The following is a 24,176-nucleotide window of genomic DNA, read 5'->3' as shown; positions in this document are numbered from 1 at the left end:
TCAGACTGCTGCCCCCGCGACCCGGCCCCGGATAAAGCGGCAGAAGATGGATGGATGGATGGAGAAAGTTTAAATAGTAACTAAAAAGGCCAACTTGGAAACAATCTGTCCAAGATATAATGAGAAAAGCAAAAAGCATACAACTTTTGTGAGACAAATTGACCAAAGAAACTGATAATGTAGAAATAGAAATCTTGATAATGATAGAACTGTAGTGTAGCTGTCTTTATTAAAACTGTGCAAGAGATTCAAAATTCTACATCACAATTCGCAGAGACGATGGTACATATTTTTAACCGGCTGGACACCAGTGCTAATGTGAGCTACTAAATAACTATCTTGGGGTACTGGTGTGCATGCGTACAGCCATTGTAATTTATAAAGGTTTATACACATTCTTCCGCTCTCAATAAATAGAGGCAGGTTCATCTCTCGTCCTCTAACTATTACTTTGGCTTCCCCAATTTTTTGTACATTCTCAGTATTGGTGGCAGCAGTGTGTAGAAAAGTTGTAGAAAATATTTACGAGCCTTGGTGAGTTATGAAATAGAACAGTTTATATGAAATTTCCCCATGTGGGACAATAAAGGAATATCTTATCTTATCTTATTCTTTGTTACAAGAGATATGACCCTGAGCAAGCATGGCCAGTTTGCCATGGACCGGCAGCCACCGGCTTCCCACCATGTCTGACCCAGAGCCTCTGTACTCTGAGTATTTTATACTTTAAGTACAAAGCCTCATGTAGATCTAAGTAGAGTGACTTTTTCCACAGTCACATGTTGATTAACAGATACCAATAAATAAAGGGTTTCCTGGGGGCCTGATATGCTTCTTTACATGTTAATGCATGATATTAACATGTGTTAATATCATGCATTAACACAAAGACAGATTTCTTTCTTAATAAGAACATACATATTGATAATGTTCCATCACAGATGTTTTGCCCCTTAGCTAGTACAATGTACTAGTACCATGGATCTATTATACTAGTACACTGTACTAGCAGTGTTTCCCTGCAACTGACCCTACTTTGATGGTATTCCCTATGTCCCGTCCTTTCTCCGTGCCGTGAACCAGATGCTTGATTTCTTTGCTTCCTCTGTCATCTCCTTTGTTGCCGTCTTTAACTTTGCCCTTGTCCTCTCCACTTTGTGATTGTGGACTTTACCTCAAACCCACACCAACCAACCGACCTCCACAGGGTAGATTGTTATTGTCCACCCAGTCTGTGTATTTCTGCCTTCAGCCTCTTGAACTCATTTACGCTGGGATTGAGGACGCTTTTCTCACACTTGGTCAATGTTACACTGAGAAAAAATATATTAGTTTAAATAAATAAATAACTATATATATATATATATATATATATACAAATATAAATAAATAAGTAATATATATACCTAGTCTTGTGCTAGCTATTTTTACTTTATTTTTATTTTATTATTATTATCATCTTATTTTTATCTTTATCTTTTTATTTGTATTTACCTATTTTATTTTATTTCCCCCCCTCCATTCCCTATTAAGATAGGAGAGGAGTTTTGTTAATAAGAGTTTTTTTTGTTTTTGTTCATAAGAGTTCTATTAAGAGTGTGTTTTTGAAACTTCCTAGAATCTGTCCTTTCCTCCTGTTTCTACTGCGTTGTAACAACAACATTTCCCCTTGTGTGGATATTAAAGGATTATCTTATCTTATCTTGTTATGTATGTATGTATGTATGTATGTATGTATGTATGTATGTATGTATGTATGTATGTATGTATGTATGTATATATATATATATATATATATATATATACATATAGTATGTACATATAAATACATATACATATATATACATATAAATACATACATACATGCACAATATATCGTTTTTTATTTGGAAGCTCTACGCTTCCGTAAATTGGTGTTTAATAGATCCATGTCAAGCCCCCGGAAGCCAAGATGGCCGCCATTGAAACCTATGGAGCTGCTCATTGGCGCATGGTTCCAAAAAAGTTTTTTAGTTCCGCATTACTTCCTGAACAGTGGTATATCTCCTCCCACTTTTGTGACGTCATCGCCGTGAGGCTTTGGCGTCGGGAGCGCGCACGTCACAGCAGCAATAGTCTGTTTACGTAACGTATAATGATGGATTGTTATATCCATCTATAAATATACATGTATCATGTTGTAAAGGTCTGATATTTAAGAGAATTATAAAGAAGTGTTAAGATAAAAAGTCTGGTTTAATGACAATGAATTACATTTAGAGGTGGAATAACGTCCTCATCATTTTCTGTAGTTTTTGGTTTGGGTATTTATTTTGTTATTAACTTTTCAGTTATTTATTTACATAATATAATTTGGCCAATATGCATTTTTTTAATCAGATGAGAAGAAATATAAAATATAATCATCGATTCTGTTACATAATTGAATTAAGAAGTATTTAATTATATTCAGTTTCCTATTGTGTCGTTTTTGTATCATGTCAATCTTTAATAAATACAAAACACATTTGTTTATTAATGTATTTAATACAAATAATGAACATGAATGAACTTGTTCAATAAATGCAAATCTGATTATAACTACAAATGATAAATTGATTTTAGCCAGTTTTAGTTGAGTTTTAAAGCTACAATGTGGGAGTCCCTTATTAAGGAGTTTTGGAGTCTGTGTAATGTTCATTATTATTATCATCATTAATATAATCAGAAAAGGTTTATTCCATTGTCAAAGAACAGAATTCACAAACAGTGGAACTTGCTTTGGCGATTCAGTGCAACATAAAAATATTAACAATGATAAAACAACCTGTATAAGTCAAATAGAACAAACTGAATAAAATAAGATACTCCTTTATTGTCCACACATGAGGAAATTTTGTTGTTGCAACACAGTAGATCCAGAGGAAAAGGACAGAAAACTTATAGGAAGTTTAAAAAACACTCTTAATAGATCGATCTTAATAGAAGAACTCTTATAAACAAAAACTCCTCTAGACAGAACCTCTCATACCTTAATAAAGAATGGAGGGGGAAATAAAGATAAAATAAAAACAGCGTAAGACAAAATAATACTAATAATAATGGTAAAATAAACACTCTTTTTACATCAGTTATATGCACATGAATGTGACATTATTGTGTTAAATACTGAATATCTCAGTATTTAACAAGACTTTGTTTCCATGGCTACGCAGTCTTCTGTACTTCAGTAACTGCACCGTTCAGCTCCATCGTATGACAGAGACAAACAGAACATGTCACAGCTTTAGATTATACAAGTCATATAACATACACTTCATATGTTTTAGATTATACAAGTCATAGAACATACACTTCACATGTTTAGATTATACAAGTCATATAACATACACTTCATATGTTTAGATTATACAAGTCATATAACATACACTTCATATGTTTAGATTATACAAGTCATATAACATACACTTCATATGTTTAGATTATACAAGTCATATAACATACACTTCACATGTTTAGATTTATACAAGTCATAGAACATACACTTCACATGTTTAGATTTATACAAGTCATATAACATACACTTCACATGTTTAGATTTATACAAGTCATATAACATACACTTCACATGTTTGTCCTGAAGCTGCTTCACAGACACATGTGACACATCAGTGGCTCTTTTGAAGAACAATTATCATTTAGTTTTTTTGGTCATAACAAAACAGACATTTTATAAATTCAAAATACTGATTCTACACTGTTTACTTTTAGTCGAGGCACAAGTTATTATTAAAATACCTTTTGCTTTGGAGTCGTCAGGAGTTTACTTGAGATGACTGTGTCTGCAGTGATTAGGTCTGCAGTGACCTGTAGTGACCTGCAGTGACCTGTAGAGCTCTGGACAGCACAGACAGACTAAACTCACTGGTCAGCACTGAAGATGAGAAAGATACTTATTAGAACATTTATATATTATGCACATTTAACAGAGAAAAGCTGGAATATGTTATTGACAGATTTACATTTCGCTCTGTAACACAAAAGTTCCTCTTTTCACCTTAATTTTTAAAGCTAGAACCAAAAGTAATTTATTTATGCATAAGTTTAAACCTTAGAAGTTAGAACATAACTGACATGTTTGCTAAATCTCTACATATTCCATGGAAGTAAATTCATGACATTCCTATAGAAAACAAGCGTGTGCTTTGTTTAAACACAGCACACGTCATTATGAAATATGTAATAAAACCTCAAATGTGGTCTCAGCCCCTGAAATCTTACACATTTATATATGTAAGATATGACCCATTATAGCAGGTTATATTTGAATTATTGAATTATCACTTTATTTCCCTTCTTTCTCTAGTTTTCCTTAATCTGTGCATAACCTCTTGTCTAATAGAACATTTAGTAAGAGAAATAATTAGTTATTTATTTGCAGTAGCACGAGCCATCACGACGTGTTATTGCATCTTTGTGTAGCTAAACTTTAGCTTACGTTAGCTCGTGTTAACTTGTGTTAACTGTGTAATCGTTGTTTTACACTTCATATGGAACGATGTGTGAAACGTGAGGAATGACAAACAAACACAACTTACGTGTTCGTGGTCTCGTCTGGTCACATTCTTCTGCTTGTGTTTAGTTTCCGTCACATGTTCTCCCGAGGCTCGTTCATGAGGGTGACGTGCGCGCTCGGTGCGCGTACACTGTTCACCGGAAGGTTAAAAATGTATTTTTTAAGTATTTTAGAAACAGTTGAAGAGTGAAATTCCTTCTATTTTATTTTTAGACTAAAAACAAATTAGCATGTTTGGTAATTTTAGAGGCCGAACTCCTGAAATGGTCCGACCAAAAGGCTGAATTCTGCGAAGTGGCCACTACTCAATTTGGAGCCAGAGGCAGAGGGGGCTTACCCTATCCAGATATTATAATAGATCCATGATCCATGTTAAAAATACATTTATTTCCGAAACGAAAAGACAATGACGTCAGCACGTCAATGCGGAAGTATTTTCTACCGGAAGTGGACTTTTGTTTGGTTTGTTTTCATGTGATCCACAAGCGTCGAGGCAAGCAACTTGTTTTTGTACATTCCTACTTAACCTAATCATTAGTGCATTATTACATTGTTTTTGTGATAAAACGCTGGTAGGTTCATCGTTGGCATTCAAATTACTAACGTTATATATGTAACGCTCTTGTTACATACATAACATATAAAACGTGCCGTTTTATCATCTTTTCAGAGGTCCACGGGCTCTCGCACCGTGATGCAGAGTCCCGTGAAAAACCATAACATGTTTCCTCGTAGCGAACTATCAAGAGGTCATCTGGACCATCATAATGAGTCATCTGCACGACCCCCCAGCCGACAAAAATGTCAGACCCATTTTAACAAGTAAGTAAACTAAATTATTTCATTCTCTGTTAAGTTAAGAATTTCAAAAACGTTTTCGAAAGTGTTTCTTTGCATTATTAAATATATTGCTGCCCCTGCGTTTTCAAAGCCATCAGGGGCCTGAGAATCGGTGGATGCCGTCGTCAATCCCACCTTACACATCAGGGCCCCCAGTCACCAACAGTCGCAAGTAAGTGTAATTATCCAGTTTTTAACCATGTATGTCTGACAGTGTCCACATTTTAATAGTTTATTGAGTACATATTGAAAAGCTTCAAGATATAGACTGAGGGGAAATTAATCACTTTAAATGATCAAATACTATTTTAAACCACACATACACACACACACACACACACACAGCTAGAAAGGATATTACCATGTATATGTTGTTCACATACTTGTGCTGGGTGTCTGCCATGTTTATCTGTCAGATCCAGTTTGTTTAGTCTTGGTAACTTTTTACAATTTTCCTTGTGATTTCTCAGGAGACAACACAGTGCCAACACAGTGCACAATGCATACATCACGAAACGTCAGCGGGTTGAATCCTTTCATTCAGATGAAACATTTCCTTCATTTGAATCTCGCCCTCTTCTTCAACATCATTGCCCCCCTCAGCAAGCAACCTCTGGGCTGTCTCATGGTACAACAGCCAATGTGTGTAAATACTCCAGCCCACCACCGTACATGCTTGGTCAGGTGCCCAAGTCTCCTCCAACCCCCACCAGTTTGGAGTCTTATACAAATGACAAGGTAAACAAACAAAAAAACATTCACACCTGTATCTAAATGTGTATCTAAACTTACTTTTAATAATGTGATATTATTAATTAAAAATGAAAGAATTTGATTCCTTTGTAAAATAATTACCATAGTCCTTCAATCAAATGTATCAGTTATGTATTAGTTAATGTTATTGGACTCATAAATAGAAACATGCCTAGATATGTTCTATGTACCTGCATTAATGTGTATGTTTGTTCATTTGGTGTCTTACTTTCAGATGAGTGCTCAGATGGTGGAGCTTTTTGAGGCCTGTCAGCAGCAATTATCTGACTTGCATCGTAAAGAGACTTATAGAGCGCGACTACAGAAAGACATACAAAGTTTGTACCCAGGTGAGTAAAAAGTTACGGATCATCTTTTGGTATCTTGAATTAGCTTTATTTTTCTTTAAATTTTACTTCTTGTAATGTACTGCAATACAACTTCATGTTGCATAACGGTAGTGCTGTTTTTGTGTATGTCATGTAAGAATCCATACATGTAACAGTGAATGTTAGTGAAACAAGGAACTTGCTTTTCTTTAAGCTGCGAGGCTCTACCTGACTGGCTCTACTATGAGTGGTTTGGGGTGTCGCAGCAGTGATGCAGATCTCTGCCTGGTCAGCAATATAGTGAGTATTTCTTAACTCTGTCCTAATGTACAATGACAAATATATACTGTAACTTCTTTTTTTGTTATCCTTTTTATAGGCAAAATATGATGAGGTCATTGATGTACTTTCTTCACTGTTGAGATTATTTAGAACTCTAGGTGAGTAATAACAGTATAACAAACAAGTAATAGAGAATAGTTTTTATGATCGTCTCAACTTCTTAGTAAAATGTAACTCTCCAGTTCCCCACTAAAGGGCGCTGTTTTACAACATATTGGTCAATCTGCCTCAGTTAAAATACAATATTTTTTATTTAAAGCATATGTGGACCGTGTGCTGCTGATCAGAGCGAAAGTACCAATTCTACGGTTCAAAGACAGAGGCTGGTAGGTCATGACCATTTGCTAAAGATTTTATTCACATTAACATGTTTGTAATGCTGTGTTTTTCGCAATCCTCCTTTAAGCAATCTGGAGTTTGATTTAAATGTCAACAACACTGTCGGAATCAGAAACACATTTCTTCTGAGGAGTTACACTCATGGTCCGTGCTTTATTAGTGTGTGTGGCATTCAGCGCTTTGGGATCATATTGACTCATTGCTTGTTTGCTTCTTCAGCTGACATCAGGATACGGCCCCTTATGCTCGTTATAAAGAAGTGGGCACGGCACTGTGAAATAAATGATGCCAGCAAGGGGACTTTGAGCAGCTACACTTTAGCTCTGATGGCGTTGAACTACCTTCAAAGTGAGTTGGTGTTGGGCTTTTCTTCTTATCACTTTCATGGTGTCAAATTCTCCAAAACTTTGAAAGCAAAACTGGTTGAAAATATGTTATATAATTGTGTTAAATAATCAGAGGAAAAAATAATAAAAACAAACCACGTAATTACAGATCGCCGGGTGTAGTTTAGGAAACGTTTACTGACCATTGAGTCTCTAATTATGAATAGTGACCACAAAGACATTTACATTTGTCCTGACTTTAACATTGATCTATTTAAAACGGAATTACATAAACCTTCAAAGAAACTTATAGACACCATGCACAGTCTTTCTTCATATCAAACCCTGACTAATGCACAGTGTGCTACCTTAATGTGTTTATAAATGTATTACAAATAAACAAACTCTGAATGTATTCCATAATTAATTAGATTAATGTATGAGTATGTGATGTCTCATTCACCCCACAATATATGTACTTATTATATGTACTTATGCTTCAACTTACCCTTTTTTGGCTTTTATTCCTTTACTGTGTAATGAAGATATGCAGATAATGCTCAAATAAATGAAACTAAATAGTATACTTTGTATTGCAGTTGTGAAACCTCCTGTTCTTCCTTCACTACAGCGGGACCATCCGGTAAGTGTCCTTAGACCTAGGGTGACATGTTTCATTGTTTACAGTTTTGACCTTGACCTGATCTTCTCTGTTGTATTTTATTAGGCATATTTTCATCCTTCTCTGGACCTTGATATGGTCCCTGATCGTTGTCACTGCGTTCCGCGCTACAATTCCAAAAACCAATCCTCTCTGGGAGATCTTTTTCTGGGATTCCTTAAGTACTATTGGTCAAAATTCAGGTATTTTCCAAAGACAATTCTGTATTTAAATATTTAATCCCACCCTCTCTGCCGCCCTTCGCTTCATGTTTTTCACCAGTGTCATGTTTCTTTGTGACTGACGGCAGCAGCTGGGTTTTGCCCAGGGCTAATATGACATTCCCTGATCCTGGACTTTTTCATGACCTGATGCAGTCGGGAATCAATTATTAAAATAACATAGATTTTGAATCAAACCAATATTTACATTTTTATACTGTATTAGTAATCAGTAATTTTGCTTGTGTGCTATACTATTATTCATGCATACAATACGTTTTTATATTGATTAAAATCCTTACTTTATTGGCAGTTTACTATCAGTCGATTTAAGGATTTTAATAATAAAATATGATTATGGACTCTTAATGACATATGACTAAAATATGTAAATCTGTTTTTATAGATGGGATAAACAGATCATCTCGGTTCGAGAGGGCAGGACTTTTCCAAAGACCCAATCCTCAGATTGGAGGACCAAATTCATATGTGTCGAAGGTGAAGATTTATTCAAATATAATATAGTTATTAAAGGAATTGTACAACATAATGACACTTTTTTTTCAGAACCCTTTGAGAGACGTAATGTTGCCAGAGCTGTTTATGAGAAAGCCAGGTTTGACACCATCAAAGCAAAATTTGCTGAGGTACTGTATGTCTTGATTTTGTGACGACCCCATGTACGAGCTGCAGTTATTTATAGTTCTTTTGTCACCTTTTATATTTGCAGTCATACCGAATCCTAAATGAGAAGAAAGACCTCAACTCACTGCTCCCAATTAGAGCCATAATTGACAAAGAACTGGCTGGAAGATAATGGAGCCTCATTAAAGAAAACTTGGACCTTTGCGATCAGCCTCTACCTCGAGGACAGCATTATACTCTATGGCATACTCTATAAATGTGTGGATATGAATTTGATGCAGTACTTCAGTCTTCCGTGCCTCAAACCAGTTTAAGTGTATGCAATGTTCAGCTGATCTCTAAGTGCACAGGGAGACACAGATCGGTATTTTCTTAGAAATGTAAAAGGGTAATTACACTTAAACTAATCACCAACAGGTCCAACATTTAGTTACTCTGTATTTCTATTGTATCAGCAAATGGTTTAAAGGTTGTATTAGTTACTCTAGTTAATTGCAGTAATAATGTTGTTGTTTCATAATCTATATGTTTAAATATCAACATAACAATTCACCTTGGAGAGACACAGAGACCACGAGAAAGGACTGTTGTCAGCAGGCATACTGAACTTAATGTAAATGCTTATCAAAGAAAATGTTGATTTAAAAATAAATCTTGGGCTGATTAATTGGTTAATCTGTGTTGGTTTCTTTTAATATATTTTAAGCTTTTTTATATAGTGGAATCAAAACTAGAATAAGATACTGAACTCCCAAAGCCACAATCAAATCCCTGCCACTCTGATGTTGTTAAATTATAAAGATATTGTTCTTTTGACTAGTTTGACTCCCATATTGTTATATATATATACATATTCTTGTAGATTATACATAGTTCACAAGTGTATGTTCTCAGACTCGAGAACAGCATGAATCTCGATTGTGTTTGTTTTGTGTTTGACACGTAATTACATGTAGTTTTATGACTTGGGCAGCAGTCATTGAAGGGGGGGTCTGGGTACTATTTCAACCATGGCCTATATTTAACTCCTCCTGAGGGGATTTACATCTTAAAGAGGCCTGTTCTTATATTTTAGTATTTAGCAACACAATTACATACTTTCATACTGTATATTAGACATTTACCTGCAGTTTCAAGTAACCCATTATTACACTGTATTGGACTAAATGGGTCTTTACTGTTGATACATCTACAACCTGTGCACTCCACTCCCCCTTGTCGTTCCCCTCAGTCTATTCCTGTCCCGCTTAGTCAGATGGACAGCTCCCAACTTAGATGTAACACACAGTCAGAGCAGAACTCCTACATTCAAAGTGGTTAAAAACGAAAAGAGGACTCTTAACATTTGGGCAACAACCACAAAAACTGGCTTGACCAAAGTCAAGATGGATGAACCTGAGAGTTTGGACTCTGAGATGACGGAGCTACAGGAGTGTTCTTATGAAGCTCTGGAAGCTCTCAGCCAAGACGATGAAGATGAGGTGGAAGAACTTCAAAACAGGTCTAAATACTTATGTGTATTCAACTGTTTAGTGTTTATGGTCTAGTTTAGCTGATCTTTTAAACTGGGTTGTGTGTTTTGCCTTATTAGGCCACATTAAGGTTAACTTCTTGTTTTGAGCAGCTCAATTACGGCTTTTATGTCATTACCAACTGAATTTATGTAACTAATTTATTAAGTTGCTCCATATAGTCCTGTTGTGTCATAAATAGCAGAAGACATTGATATCTTGGATGCGTTTAGGAGGGCAAGCATAATTTATCTTATATTACACCAGTGACGCTCAGGGTTGTCACCTTGTAGCAATTTTTTGCAGGGCAAAGTTGTATTCACAGCTTAAAAAGACTTCTTGGAATGCATTTAATGAGGTCTATTTTTTTTTAGCTTATTGTCCAGCTTTACAGTAGATTGCACTTGCATATAAATTTGTTAATTTTGTACCTTGTTCTAGCTGTGCTATGTGGAGGCGTTGATTCATTAGTTTATCCTCTGTGTGGTGCCAGAAAAATCTTGCTCAACAGTTTAGTCATGTCCTAATGAGCAGCTCTGCTAAAGTGTCCTCTCTTGCAGTTTGCGAGAGGTTGTCCAAGATCCTTCTGTGAAGCCCAAACTGCAGTGCCTCATGGTGGATCCTTCGTTCTCAATGGTGACTGTTCAGAGCGAGGACAGTGGGATTGTGTGGGAGACCGCGTCCAGTCGCTGCTCCACTCCCTGGGCGTCCGAAACCAGCTCGGTGTCAGAAGGGGGCAGCATGGAGGGCTCTGGGTCAGCGGGCAATATCACCATTATTTTTGATGAGGAGAAAGTTGTGCGGAGGAGGACCAGGTCCGGCAGGAGCAGCAGGCTCAGTGACAGGTTCAGCAGGCCGGGCAGTTCTCGATCCGCCTCGGTTCTGGGGGTGGAGAGACTGGAGATGATGGAGGTTTCTCAGCCAAATGTCAAACAGGATAAAACCGAGACTGAACCAGATCTGGAGGAGATCAAGAGCAAGGACCAGCAGCTATTCAGTTTGATTTCTGAAGGCTATGAGATCCTCAACATCAGAGTACCATCTAAACTGCCCACTGTGGACGAGGAGGAGAGCACTGAGCTGCAGGACAATCTATACTTTCTGGACCAGACTCCAAAGATCAAGTCCAGAAATCACCACCAGTGGACTCTTGTTGAGGGAGAAGACCTACAGGATGCAGAATCACTAAATGAGGTGAGATTTTGTTTAGCACACAAACACTTTATTAACAAAGCTGCTCAGACGGAGGAGCAATAGCGACTGATACACATCTGACCTGCAAGAACTGCACATTTTTCTTGTGTCAATTGTACTAGACTCCACACCCAGGTTGTCTATGTGGCTATTGTGTAATGCTGTGTTCGGAGCAGTGTTTTGATTTATGATTCATTATTTTGAATTGGGGGATGATTCAAAGTTTATTCTTTAGTCTTAATGTATTTACAGTAATTATATGTAATTATAAGTAAGTAAGAGCGAATACTATTTTGATTGAAATGAAAAAAGCAGCTCCATAAAACGTATTGTGACCGAGTGTTTATTTTTTTCATCACAGGAATCAAAAGAAGCTTCAACCCATCCACCAGCCGACTCGGACCTCAAACCCACTCTCACAGAAGGCCCTGGGGACATTGACTACTTTGAGAAGTTTACCTTGTTGGATGTAGTGACTCCTGATGAACAAGCAGCAGAGGAAGAGGATGAATGTGCCACACCTGTACCACCCCCAGAACCAGAGCAAACTACTGCCAAAGATACAGGCAAAAGCATCAGCCCCACTGCCTTTGAAGAGCCCTTCGTTTTTGTATCAGAGGAGAACATTGTCGGGGAGCACCTGGATGAAGTGTTTTATGGAGAAGGACCGTCTGTTAATATGGTGCAACAAAGTGACAAGGATGACAAAGGCGGGAGGATGCGACGCCAGAGCTCTGTCAAAGAAAGTGGCTCTGTGTTGTTTGAAAGTGAAGAGACTGTTCTAACTCCCATCTATATTTCCTCTGGCCCACCAAAGATCATTGACCCCATTTTATTGGAGGAACCCACTGCCATGTCGTTCATGTACATGGACCTTTATGAGGATGCTATGGGGGAGAGGAGGAGGAGCGACGAGGAGTGCTCTGAGGCGGAAAGTGTCACGTCTGAGAAGAAGTACAAGAGGTGTTTGACTGATGATTATGAGGAAGCGGACAGCGGGTATCTGGAGAAGTTTACCTTGAAAGATGAGACACCGACTGTGGAGATCCCATCTGAGGTTGAGGATGACGGTAAAGGAGAGAGGATGATGTGGTTGCAGAGCGAGTTTGAGACGAGTGGGTGCATGACTCGGGCAGATAAAGAGGAAGATATTAAAGAGACAATGAGCAAAGCTGAGTCAACAAAGATTAGCCCTTGTGAATTTGAAACTGAAGCATCAATATCACAAATGGGACACAAAAATGAAGGGTCAACTTCTGATAGGAAGGAAGAAATTGAAGAAAAGCCCGAAGTGATTGAAGAAAAGCACGTTGAGATTCAAAAACCTGAGAGAGAATCTCCCGAAACTGCAGAAGTTGCACCTGAAGCAGAAATATCAGAAATTCCAAAAAGAGAATCTGTTATTGAGCAAAGCACTTCTGAAATATATCTACCAAATGACCAAATGAAAATTACTGATGAAGTCCTTGTAGCTACTGTAGATACACTTGCCCCAGCTACAGACATTCCTCAAACAGTCATTCAAGGAGAAGAAACTCAAGTGTCTGAGTCCATGGAGGATGCTGTAATTGTAGACTCGGGGCTAGAGATCCCCAAAGAGGCCAACAGGGATACTTGTATAGAGGTCAGCGCTGACTGTGAGCCCCCTGTGCAGGCCCATGTGGAAGTTATTGAAAAGGGCAGAACAGATACTCAAGTATGCATTGAGTTACAAGAAGTAAAGTCGGCCATTGCAGCAAAGGAATCTGAATCAATAGTTGAGGATTTGGGTCAAGGGGCTGACATTGTGACGCAAGACGATGGTAAGATAGAGCTAGAGGAGAAGCCAATAGAAATGGTCAAACAGGAAGAATCAGTCTCTCCAGAGATCGAGGCTGGTGTGGTTAAGGAGATGGTCAGTGTTGATGGTGAGCTCTTGCTCCTTGTTCCCAAAGGACAAGCTGTTGAAATGAACATAGAGATCAGCCCACAGCCAGACCAAGAAGAACAGACAAAGAATAATGTAAAACCAATAGTAGAGACTGTGACACAGCCAGAAATCGAAATGGTGTCTCAATGTGATGAAAAAACGGCTATTGCAAAGGAAAATGTACATTTTCCAGAGGAGGAGAGCAAGGAAACCGAACAAAAACACGAAGAGCAAATTATGTCAACAAAATCAAGTAATATTCCTCAAAAAGTTGAGTCTGTTACAGTTCAAGAGTCAATAATGGAAACACAAAAGCCTGAAGAACAAGCAAAGGAAGATGAAACAATGTCCATGGATGGTAGCCACAAATCCAAACAAAAGACAGATTTGGAGGAAACTATTTGCATACTTCCACATGAAATACTGGTTATTGCCCCAGAAACCACCACAGAAGTACAAACAGCACCTCAGCTGCAAGAAAAAGAAGACAGAATTATGATAGATGTGACACCTATTGTTATTGAGGAATGCAATAAAGCTAAGATTGATGAGGCTGTGATTGAAGAAAAGCACGTTGAGATTCAAAAACATGAGAGAGAATCTCCCAAAACTGCAGAATTTGCACCTGAAGCAGAAATATCAGAAATTCCAAAAAGAGAATCTGTTATTGAGCAAAGCACTTCTGACATATATCTACCAAATGACCAAATGAAAATTACTGATGAAGTCCTTGTAGCTGCCGTAGATACACCTGCCCCAGCTACAGACATTCCTCAAACAGTCGTTCAGGGAGAAGAAACTCGAGTGTCTGAGTCCATGGAGGATGCTGTAATTGTAGACTCAGGGCTAGAAAAAGAAGACAGAATTATGATAGATGTGACACCTATTGTTATTGAGGAATGCAATAAAGCTAAGATTGATGAGGTTGTGTCAGAAATGGACACAGTACCTTCAGTTGAAGAGGAAACAGAGACTGTTTCAGATAAAGTTGATTCACCCCCTGCTTCAGTGGAGGAAGGACAAAATGTAGCTTTGGAAGCACAGGTCATACCTTCTATCACTGAAACAACACAGCAGGACCGGTCTATTTCACTCAATGAGGCAGAGACAGAGGAGCTCGACTATGAGATTGTAAATTATGTCAATGAATCATGTGTGGTAGAAGCAGAGCAACCAAAAGAAGTGTTGGATCAACATATAGAAGTTTTAAGCAAGGAGATGGAGGAGGTAATTGCTGACGTTAAAGATCTAGAGGCTGCTGTTGAGGAGCAGACTCTAGAGGGCGATTTGGAGGAGGGTGCCGGTATGCGCTCTACTCTGAAAAGGTTCACCCCACTGCAAGCTCTATTTGGATTAGATGCAGGAGATGTGAACCTAGACACAACCGTTTTAGAAGAAAACAAATTGGACCAAGACTGTCAAATAAATATAACTGAAGATGTGCAAGACGTCTGCAAGCAAGAAGACGTTTCACAAGACACTGAGAAAACCGAGAGTCCTGATGTCACCATGGAGTATGAAATTATAACAAAACAAGACACAACAGACATGACACAAGTTGAAATGGAAGATGAACAAGTAGAGTTTGGAAAAGAGGATGAATACATGGAGGAAATGCTGGAGGAGATGGCAGAGGAGGAGGTTATGGAAGTGGACTATGAGACTATTGATGCAGAGGAGGAACGTCAGGCTCAGATGGTGGCTGAGCTGGAGGGGCTGGACTGGTACTGCCTCACCTGTGGGTGTCTGCTGTCAGAGCAGGAGAGCAGCTCGGGGCCCCATCAGGGCCACAAGGTCACTGCAGTGGACGGGGCCTACGAGGAGATCATGGTACGAAACACAATATACTTATGTATACGGATTTGTTATTAAAGGTATATTTATATTATAAGTCTCACCATCATTATACACCATCATCATATTGATTACACTGTATTTTCATCAAACAAATATTTAAAAAGCAAATCCACAAATGATGCAATAAAAATCAGTTCGTGATTAGGTCTTTAATGTGACTCACCAAACATGTGCAAATAACATTTTACATTATCAAGCACAGATGAGCTAAACCATGTATGTAAATGTATTATTTGATTTTAAGGTTACAGACAAATGCAAAATGATGTACAAAAGTGCAAAAATATCCCTTTATACCCTCATTTGGAAGTTTACAACATGTTTTATATATTTAATTTTGAATCTGCAATGTTTACAGCTATTAGATAATAGATATTCTCTTCACCTTTATCTGAAACCCAACAATACTATTTCCATATCTTGCTGTTTGGGGGCAGTGATGTACTGTAGATCTGCTACAGTTTTCTATGGACTTGGTTTGTCAAAAGGATTGAAAATCAGGTACTAATCGTTAAACTAGTATCAAAACTAGATTTTCATTTGAGCAAATATCATACACAGGACAAAATTTAATCGTTCCTGCAAATGTTTTGGAATCATTTTTAACTTTATCAGAACTAGAGTAAAACCACAAGGTTTAATGTAGAACGTTTTTTTTAATGTTGAAAGAAGTATTTCTTTAGTATTAAAAATTCAGTCAATTGTCCAAAACTTTGACCTAAAAAAGAGCATTTTTACATTGTCATTGTGGTATTGAAATTGGTGTTAACAATAGTATATATTCCTTATCATCGAAATCAAGTTTTACATTTTAGTATCATGACACTATATTGGACAACTAAAATTAACCTATGACCATCTTCATAACATTAAAGCACCACATTACTATCAACAAGGTGGCTCAATAGATCGTTTTATATTTACCATTAATAAGTCATTCAGATTGTTTATCCTCATTTGTCACAAGTGGTCCACACTTGCCTCATGATGATGTTGTTGTTGTTGTTGTTGTTGTTGTTGTTGTTGTTGCTGCTGTTGTTGTTGTGCTGCTCAGACAGTTCACCATGACCTCATCTGAGATTGGAGTTTAATTACATTAATCCAGAGGCATTGAATCAAATCCTTCATATGCAGAAGTCTCTGCACATGCAAAAACATGCACCTGTTTTTGATACTAGGGGTCCTCAGCTATTCGGTGCATGAGACTGTGACCCACTTACATCTGAGCTGTTTACTGGTGGTGCCAGGAGATCCCATTGCACTGCTTTTACTCCTCTGCCTCCATCTAATGTTTAGACATGGCACACATCTTGATTTTACATATGTCACCTATCTAAGGCTTCTCAAATTCAGTCAAGATCAACATTAATTTTCAATCGTCTTCACCACAGGAGAAACTGAGTGACTGGATTTCGGAGCTGCAGGGCAGATCAGAAAACATTGAGGACCTTGTGTCCGAGCTGGAGCTGGCCTATAACTCAGTGGAGGTAAGATGCACAGAGACCACCGTAGATAAAGCAGCCTATTAAGTCTATTTGTTTTTATTGATCTATGTATATTTCTTATTGTTTATTGTACTTGACAACTAGGACCAGTGTCATGAGAGTGAGACAGAAATACAGGCTCAAAATGAGGAGATGATGGCCCTGGTGATGGAGCAGTACAACAGTATGTCTTTGAGTATGGAGGAGGAAAAGAAGGCCAAGTTGGAGCAGCTCTACGACCAAATAGTGTCATTCCAGGAGAGCATTGACACGGCCAAAGGCACCCTGGAAACAACAGACAGAGAAGCAGAGACAAACGCACGGGTAGTTACCATTTTCTTATCATATATTCATATGTTAGATCTTATCTTATCATCCTGATGATCAGCTAATGAAAACTCATTACATTTTATACAGTCGCCTGAAGACATTCATGCAAGGTATGTGCCTTCACTGAATGAACAGTGGCTGGTGTGGTTTTTGTTCCCATGAGTAAACTGTGTTATTGGTCAGATTATATAACAAAGACAGCAGGTTTTGCATGCACTACAAATTGTGTTTTTTTTGTGGTCATAGCGCAAACTAAATATTTTTGTACATTTAGGCTCACAGCAGCCCTGGACTCTGCCATGTCTCATGAGCTCGGACCCAGATCACTGCTTGTTTTTGAGGACTATGCCAAGGGAAACACTTCTAGCTCCCAGTTAGCCCAGCGTAAGGGAATCGCAGGTAAAATGAATTAATACTCTAGAATTTAACATGCAAAATATCTTTTACTGAGTATGTTCATCATTTGGATTCCCCAGTGCCTCAGAGGCCGACTCTTCAGGCCCAGGAGCCTGGCTCAGCCTCCAGCTCCAGCGTCACTGTCTACTGGAAGGTCAACCCTGAGGACGTTATTGACTGCTTTCAGGTGTATTGTATGGAGGATCCACAAGGAGGTAGTAGAAACAACCCTGTCCTAATTATTTACTGTCTGAAATATGTAATCGTGTCCATACCATTAATCCTTCTGCTCTCACCAGCTGTATCAGAAGAATACCGCGTGACAGTGAAGGAAAGTTACTGTGTCTTGGAGGAACTGGAGCCTGACAAGACGTACATGGTGTGGGTGATGGCTGTCAACTACACAGGCTGCTCTCTGCCCAGTGCGCGACTCATCTTTAAAACTGGTCAGGAACCACCGAATAATATACAGTTTGTGACATTCAGCGCAAATAACATTGAAAGGCACTGCCATCTCTCTGTGTACAGCTCCATCCGTGCCTGTGATTGACACTGAGAGGTGCACTATCTTGTGGGACACAGCCATTCTGAGGTGGAGCTCAGTGGAGCAGACTCCGGGACTGTCCTACACACTGGAGTACTGTCGACAGTACGAACTGGAAGGAGAAGGCCTTAGGTGAGGAAAACAAAATACTCCATACTTAGAAACTTTAAGGCTTGATGTTTGTTTCTTTAAAGAGCATCCATCTGTAACATATTTTTTGTGTGCTTTTAGAACCATATCTGGTATTAAAAACTTTGAACATAAAGTCCTTCTTCAACCAAATGAGAATTATCTCATCTACATAAAAGCAGTGAATGAAGCTGGTTCTAGTGACCAGAGTGAAGCTGCGCTTATTTCGACAAAAGGTAAAGCATAAGCATAATTGTTTTTATACACACACAGTATATGTTCTTGTGACTTTATACATACTACAAATACAAATTCTTATTTACGCGTAAAGGTACAAAGTTTCTGCTGCTTAAAGCAACAGCTCATCCAGCTCTGGAGCTGTCTGTGGACCAGACCACCTTGCACTACTCCCAGGACACACATGACAACATGCCAGATAAGGCGTAAGTTGTATATGGCATCACTTTGACTAAAACTTCTAAACAACATTCATGGTTTAATGAAGTAGAGGTGTTTATTTTGCAGCTGTCCCTCCATCCTGGGCGAGCTGCTCCCTGTGAGAGGACATTATTACTGGGAGAATGATGTTTCAAGATGCACCGACTACAGACTGGGCGTGGCTTACAGCTCTGCCACTAGTGAGAGTCCTCTGGGAGAAAGTCAGTTGTCATGGTGCTTGCAGTGCACCCCCACACAATCAGGGTATGCAAGACAGACTGGTTTAAATTAGACTTTACTTTGTATGTGCGCTACCATTATTATTGATCTGAAACTTGTTTTTCTTCACAGTTGTAGTTATCACTTGGTGCACAACAACATCCACTCCAGTTTGTTTGTAATTGACTTACCTGAACGTGTGGGTGTCTTCTTGGACTACCAGTCCGGCCGCTTGTCCTTCTACAATGCTCAGAGTGGTCAGTTGTTGGGGTCCTTCAGTGAGCGCTTCACCCAGCCGTGTCACCCCGCGATGTGCTTGGACACTCCAGGGAGTTTGGAGGTGTGTGTGGTGAAGGAGGTGCCAGAATTTACTAAAGACAGTTGGCTTTGAAAACGGAAGTGAACAGGCTGAACAAGTTCAATTTATGCAGAAAATTCAGCAAAAAATATTTTATAAGTGTTTTGAGGTGGAATTTTATGTGGATATTTGAGCCAATAAGCACATATTAAATGTGGCCTTATTAATGAGATGGAGTTATAACATTTTAATTTAATTGATTGTACTCACATTTTTTTTATTTGAATCATTTGAAGTTTTTTTTTTCATTTATGGAAAATAGACTCAACAAAGTGCACCTTTGAAATTGTATTTTATGTGAATTTCTGTAAATAGATACATTCAGATGTACATTTTGTATATAAACCAAATAGTACAGCATGTGGGCTGATTGATTGAATTAATAAATCATACTATTTTCAATAATCTTATTTTGCACGATTCAATTTCATTCGAGGTTGTTGTGGAGGTACTTAGGAATATCTATGAAGGTTGTACATCACTAATTAGATTCCAAGTACAGTAATTGGAGATCAAACTAATTTAACACCTTTATTTTTTTAAACAAAAAATCTCACAAAAGACTGATTTGGTTTTAATTTATTGCAATTATATGAAGTAGATGTTACCAGACAGTGACAGTGCATGAAAAAGTGACAAATGTGAAAAATATCAAAATTAAAAATGACAAATTGTACAAAGACAACAGCAGTCATGAAGGCACATTTCACAATAATACAGAGGGAATGTGACATGTTCAAAGCAATTTATGTCAGTTAAATAATTAAAACAATGTCAGTTCCTTGGACACAGAAAATAAAGGCGGATTTATAAAGCATCGGTGGACCCTTCCAGGATTTTTTATATAAAGCCCCATCTTTATGCCCTTATAATGTATATTTAACTATACGTCTCTTCTAATGCTTATTTATTTTACAAAGTAGGCCTACGAGAGCCAAACTTAATATTTTACAGTAATATACATGCACATACGTATTTTATGTCACAATAAAGACAAAATTTGCTTAGCTCTGGTAATAAATAAACTATTTACAGATTCTAATATTTATAATTGACAGCTAGACATTTTGAACCTGTGTCTTCATAATATAGAACAGAAAAAAATGTTTAAAATTAAAATGACCAACTTCAAGTTCCTGTACTTCCCCTGATGGCGTTTCCATTTCCTTTGGCTTTCTCCTGAACTTCCAGTGACCTTCTGTCTAGCGGCACTCGAAAAGCGTTCCATGCTTGACCACATACGTGCATCCAACCTAGTTAAAAAAAAGCTCACACATGCATTTTCTTTCCTTCAACATCTTCGAAAACTATCATCATTATTCCATAAGGCCGTGGGTTATGCACGGGTCGGGTTCTTCTAATGTGCCAAAGTGGGCTTGGGCTCTGGACGGTGTGGTTTGTGCTGAGGACTGCTGCTGCGAAGGTTATCATCCATCTGAAAGAAAAAAGAACCGTTAACACTAGATTACCTGTATATAACACTAGACATCATAACAATGACAATTATTATATTATATTATATAGTATAATCAGTAATTAATTTGTTTTTGAGTTGCAGGCTACTTATAATTTTAACATTAGACTAGTAATTATTGTGTTGTTTTATTTAGCATTTACAAAAATGTAAATGTATTATTGTAGTTTAATCATCAGACATATGTTAAATTAATAACAAAAGAGCAGAAACATCACCTTATACTGTTCCATTATTTGAAAGTGTACAACATTATGCCATATCAACATTGAATTAACTCTTTTGAAGGGTGCGCGCACACTCCAGTTTATGGTCCTGATTGTAGACTTTTGGTTTGGTCCGTATGTAGGTCTCGTGGTCCTGCTCTAGCCCAGGTTTATCCTAAAGGTGACTTCACACTGCGGCGTCCAGACAACAAGTTTATATTCAAAGTCTATATGGACGTACGTCCAGCTGTTTTTGCAATTGCACAAAGGAAACCGCCACACCAGGAGAAAAACGACAACCAGTGCGCATGTGCGCTTGACGCCTTGGATGCACGTCTGCTGGAGAGTTTATTTTTCAGACGCACATCCAGTCTGTCTTCAAATGCACATATGTCAAATTGGGGTGTCCAGCGCAGATGGACGCATTGGATGTAAACATAAAATTTTCTTGTGAATGTTAGCATACAATGTTTGCCCATTTGAAATACCACATTAATGTGACACATACACATAGGGCTAGATATTGGCATGAGTGGAATTCAGAGAACATTTGTTTTTTGGGAATGATTAAATCAACAGTGGAAAATAGAGAAGAGAAGCACCTTTTCTATCAAGTTGGATTCTTTGTTAACAAGCTGGGTCAATTTCTGAAGATTGGCATCTTTTGTTTCTTGAACTGAAGGAGAACCTGGAGAAGAGATGGAATAATCAGCTCAGAAACTTTCAAAGAGATAATAACGGGCATAAACCGTATCTTACCAGGTTGACTCGCGCTGAAATAGACCTGAAGGATGTTCTCACAAAATTGAGTCAAGTTTTCCAACTGACTAAGGTGACTCTGCAGCGGACTGCTCGGGAGGCCGGCTTTGTACAGCGGAGCCAAGAAACCAAACACAAAGGCATCTAGACTGGTCGGCCTACACATATTTAGTATAAGAGAAAATATTATGTCTTATCACGTCAAGTAGCCATCAAGTGTCTTTCTTTGGTGATGAACTGTAAATGTAAACACTTACGAGCTGCCAAAGAAGTAGTTTGCCGTTCCCAGTCGGTATGAGAGGAGGTTGAGGCACTCTTTAGCATCACTGTAAAGCTGATCCAAACCAGGAAGAAGGAATCATTCATTAAACACCAAAAACAATCAAAGTATAGATGCAAGCAGCAAGCGTAATGTGGGAGTTTTACCTTGGCCTCTATTTCATTGATTCTGTTTAGTGGGGACTCTCCTTTAGTCAGCAGGATCCTGGAGATGGCAATGTTGGCATGGCGACAAGGGACCACAAAGTTCAGAGGAAAAGGAGAATGAGAAGCAAACCAGGGCCTTGTCACGTTTGCATAGTTTTCTGCATCCACCCAGAACGTATGCAACTGGAACACACAAACAATGAACTTGAGAGAAAAAAATATTTTTTTTTTTTAAAAAGGGGGAAAAAAAGGGGTATTTATTTTTACCAAAGCTGGTCGGAGCTTCTCTTCCAGTAAAGCGATGTAGGCCAGAGTGTCTGCACCCTGACGTGCCGTTAACTCATAGTCTGCATTGAATTGCTGCCAAACATCCAGATTATTATTATTATTACAATGCATTTTATATAGAGCTTTTCAATATTCAAGGCACTCAAAGCGCTTCAATAATCAATGACATTTCCTTTAGTGTACCACTGTGCGTTTTCCTAATGGAGCACTAACCAGGCCCTGACCCGCTTCTGAGAACTGACGAGTTTGGGCAGGTATGGCCATATTAATAAATAAATAAATAAATATATATATCATACTATACCGTGTTTCTCATTAGTAGAGGAGATATGGTGACTCCCCAGTCTAACTTTCATCCCCAGAGACTTATTACAAAACATGTGTAATACATGTATTATTAAAAACACATAGAAGTTACTATAATAATGGTATTAACTCAAATGATTCAAATGTGGATTGTTTGTGCCACCATAGTCTCAGAATAACCCTGTGGGGAACACTGCAGTATTACAAGTTTATCAAAACTAATATAGAGGACAGACGTTTATGATCTCACCTGCTTTCGGAGGAAGTTGAGAATCTGTGTAGGATCTGTGACAGACGACTCTCCACACAGCAACTCTGGGACTGTTGCTGCAAGGAAAGATATATAAAGTATATAACAATAACATTGTGGTATGTGATGGAGTATATCCTTACATTAAGTTTAAAATAGGAGTAAAATGGTATATAACAGGCAGCCACACCTGTGAGAGTTTTCCACGTCCAGTCGATTGGAGAAGCTGTAACTTGAGCTCCAGAAAATTTGGAATAAGCCTAAAGAAAAGGCATACATGCATATAGTGCACACATTGTTTTAACCATTTTTATTTGGGTGAAATACCTTTCAATGTGTTCTAACATAATAAAAAGCAACTAACAAAGCAATCAATGAGGGCGTCACCAGGCGGCAGGTCCTACAACTACAGGCAAATCTATAACATTACAAACACATAAGTGCCATTCTATAGAAGGCTCTGTCACACACAGGAGCATCATGGGGAATCTAACCACAAGTAATGCTATTTTAACTGCTGACCTTGAAGGACGAAAACATTGTTGCAGCGAAACATGCACATGCCGCTGCACGAAACATTCAGGTGGAAGTTAAGAGGAAACATAATGCAGAAAGATTGTATGAGTGTGCGTGTAGCTATCAATGTGCAGAAGTAACAGGGCTGTGAAATGTCAATTAGCCAACGAGCTAAATAAAACAGAATATGGAGCACAAACAATACGCTACAATTGTAAATCAGCACGATACGATCAGATGCATTGTCATGGACAATTACCAGCACGATGAGCGACTCTGTGTGGACAGACGGAAGACCCCAGCCGCCCCCCCAACACCGCAGCTCCATGGACAGCGCCATGTTTCTCTTCACGAAGGGGCCGCTGGAGGATGACGTCATCACGCACCTGAAAATCAGCGCGAAGACACAACGTAGGTCACGTGATGTATGACGATATGATGGAGGTCTGCATCATGGACGTACTGCATAGGGCCTCTGAGGGGCCCCGCAGGTTAAACATGTTACAGATAAGATGCATTCTGTGGTGTGTATTTAGAAAAAACATACATGATGGACCTCACCATTCAGGTT

The 24,176-nt window shown here is 38.3% G+C and overlaps 3 protein-coding genes across 4 annotated transcripts; 2 read left to right on the top strand and 1 right to left on the bottom strand.

Moving 5' to 3' along the window:
* The first annotated feature begins 5,225 nt into the window (after nucleotides 1-5,225).
* On the top strand, nucleotides 5,226-9,651 carry tent2 (terminal nucleotidyltransferase 2). The gene is made up of 14 exons (XM_072433633.1): nucleotides 5,226-5,377; nucleotides 5,487-5,567; nucleotides 5,866-6,133; nucleotides 6,384-6,498; nucleotides 6,692-6,777; nucleotides 6,857-6,917; nucleotides 7,079-7,145; nucleotides 7,226-7,302; nucleotides 7,378-7,506; nucleotides 8,084-8,127; nucleotides 8,212-8,348; nucleotides 8,773-8,864; nucleotides 8,934-9,013; nucleotides 9,097-9,651. The coding sequence occupies exons 1-14, from the start codon at nucleotides 5,250-5,252 to the stop codon at nucleotides 9,181-9,183; spliced, it is 1,452 nt and encodes a 483-aa protein (XP_072289734.1). The 5' UTR covers nucleotides 5,226-5,249; the 3' UTR covers nucleotides 9,184-9,651.
* Nucleotides 9,652-10,275: 624 nt separating this feature from the next.
* Nucleotides 10,276-19,759, top strand: cmya5 (cardiomyopathy associated 5). The gene is made up of 14 exons (XM_072432839.1): nucleotides 10,276-10,512; nucleotides 11,083-11,716; nucleotides 12,078-15,455; nucleotides 16,874-16,969; nucleotides 17,072-17,290; nucleotides 17,384-17,406; nucleotides 17,571-17,695; nucleotides 17,773-17,907; nucleotides 17,992-18,138; nucleotides 18,221-18,368; nucleotides 18,468-18,601; nucleotides 18,697-18,808; nucleotides 18,891-19,067; nucleotides 19,155-19,759. Exons 1-14 carry the CDS (start codon nucleotides 10,397-10,399, stop codon nucleotides 19,411-19,413), a joined length of 5,703 nt encoding a protein of 1,900 aa, XP_072288940.1. The 5' UTR covers nucleotides 10,276-10,396; the 3' UTR covers nucleotides 19,414-19,759.
* Nucleotides 19,760-19,944: 185 nt separating this feature from the next.
* mtx3 (metaxin 3) lies at nucleotides 19,945-24,003 on the bottom strand. Of its 2 annotated transcripts, none has more exons than XM_072432845.1 (9): nucleotides 23,865-24,003; nucleotides 23,280-23,349; nucleotides 23,090-23,166; nucleotides 22,513-22,605; nucleotides 22,246-22,428; nucleotides 22,077-22,153; nucleotides 21,820-21,977; nucleotides 21,663-21,772; nucleotides 19,945-20,815 (listed from the first exon to the last, which is right to left on the bottom strand). In XM_072432845.1, exons 1-9 carry the CDS (start codon nucleotides 23,982-23,984, stop codon nucleotides 20,738-20,740), a joined length of 966 nt encoding a protein of 321 aa, XP_072288946.1. In that variant the 5' UTR covers nucleotides 23,985-24,003; the 3' UTR covers nucleotides 19,945-20,737. The 2 variants fall into 2 exon arrangements, with proteins under 2 accessions (XP_072288946.1, XP_072288945.1); XM_072432844.1 differs by adding an exon at nucleotides 23,612-23,655 and having other exon boundaries at nucleotides 21,663-21,977; nucleotides 23,865-23,957.
* Between the last annotated feature and the right edge of the window lie 173 nt (nucleotides 24,004-24,176).

This window comes from Eucyclogobius newberryi, unplaced genomic scaffold, assembly GCF_026437365.1.
Source record: "Eucyclogobius newberryi isolate DKJ021-1_F unplaced genomic scaffold, fEucNew1.0.hap1 SCAF_6, whole genome shotgun sequence".
Taxonomy (NCBI): Eukaryota; Metazoa; Chordata; class Actinopteri; order Gobiiformes; family Gobiidae; genus Eucyclogobius; species Eucyclogobius newberryi.
This window is presented reverse-complemented; position numbering and strand designations above follow the sequence as displayed.

Excerpts from the sequence above, each read along its gene's own strand:
- cmya5 (XM_072432839.1), top strand. The coding sequence starts at position 10,397 with ATGGATGAACCTGAGAGTTTGGACTCTGAGATGACGGAGCTACAGGAG. Across the intron at positions 17,291-17,383 it reads AAGCAGAGACAAACGCACGG|TCGCCTGAAGACATTCATGC; the intron begins GTAGTTACCATT and ends CATTTTATACAG. Across the intron at positions 18,602-18,696 it reads TGCGCTTATTTCGACAAAAG|GTACAAAGTTTCTGCTGCTT; the intron begins GTAAAGCATAAG and ends TTACGCGTAAAG.
- tent2 (XM_072433633.1), top strand. The coding sequence starts at position 5,250 with ATGCAGAGTCCCGTGAAAAACCATAACATGTTTCCTCGTAGCGAACTA. Across the intron at positions 7,146-7,225 it reads CGGTTCAAAGACAGAGGCTG|CAATCTGGAGTTTGATTTAA; the intron begins GTAGGTCATGAC and ends TCCTCCTTTAAG. Across the intron at positions 8,865-8,933 it reads CAAATTCATATGTGTCGAAG|AACCCTTTGAGAGACGTAAT; the intron begins GTGAAGATTTAT and ends CTTTTTTTTCAG.
- mtx3 (XM_072432845.1), bottom strand. The coding sequence starts at position 23,984 with ATGACGTCATCCTCCAGCGGCCCCTTCGTGAAGAGAAACATGGCGCTG. Across the intron at positions 22,606-23,089 it reads TCAACTTCCTCCGAAAGCAG|CAATTCAATGCAGACTATGA; the intron begins GTGAGATCATAA and ends GATGTTTGGCAG. Across the intron at positions 20,816-21,662 it reads AATCCAACTTGATAGAAAAG|ATGGATGATAACCTTCGCAG; the intron begins GTGCTTCTCTTC and ends TTTTTCTTTCAG.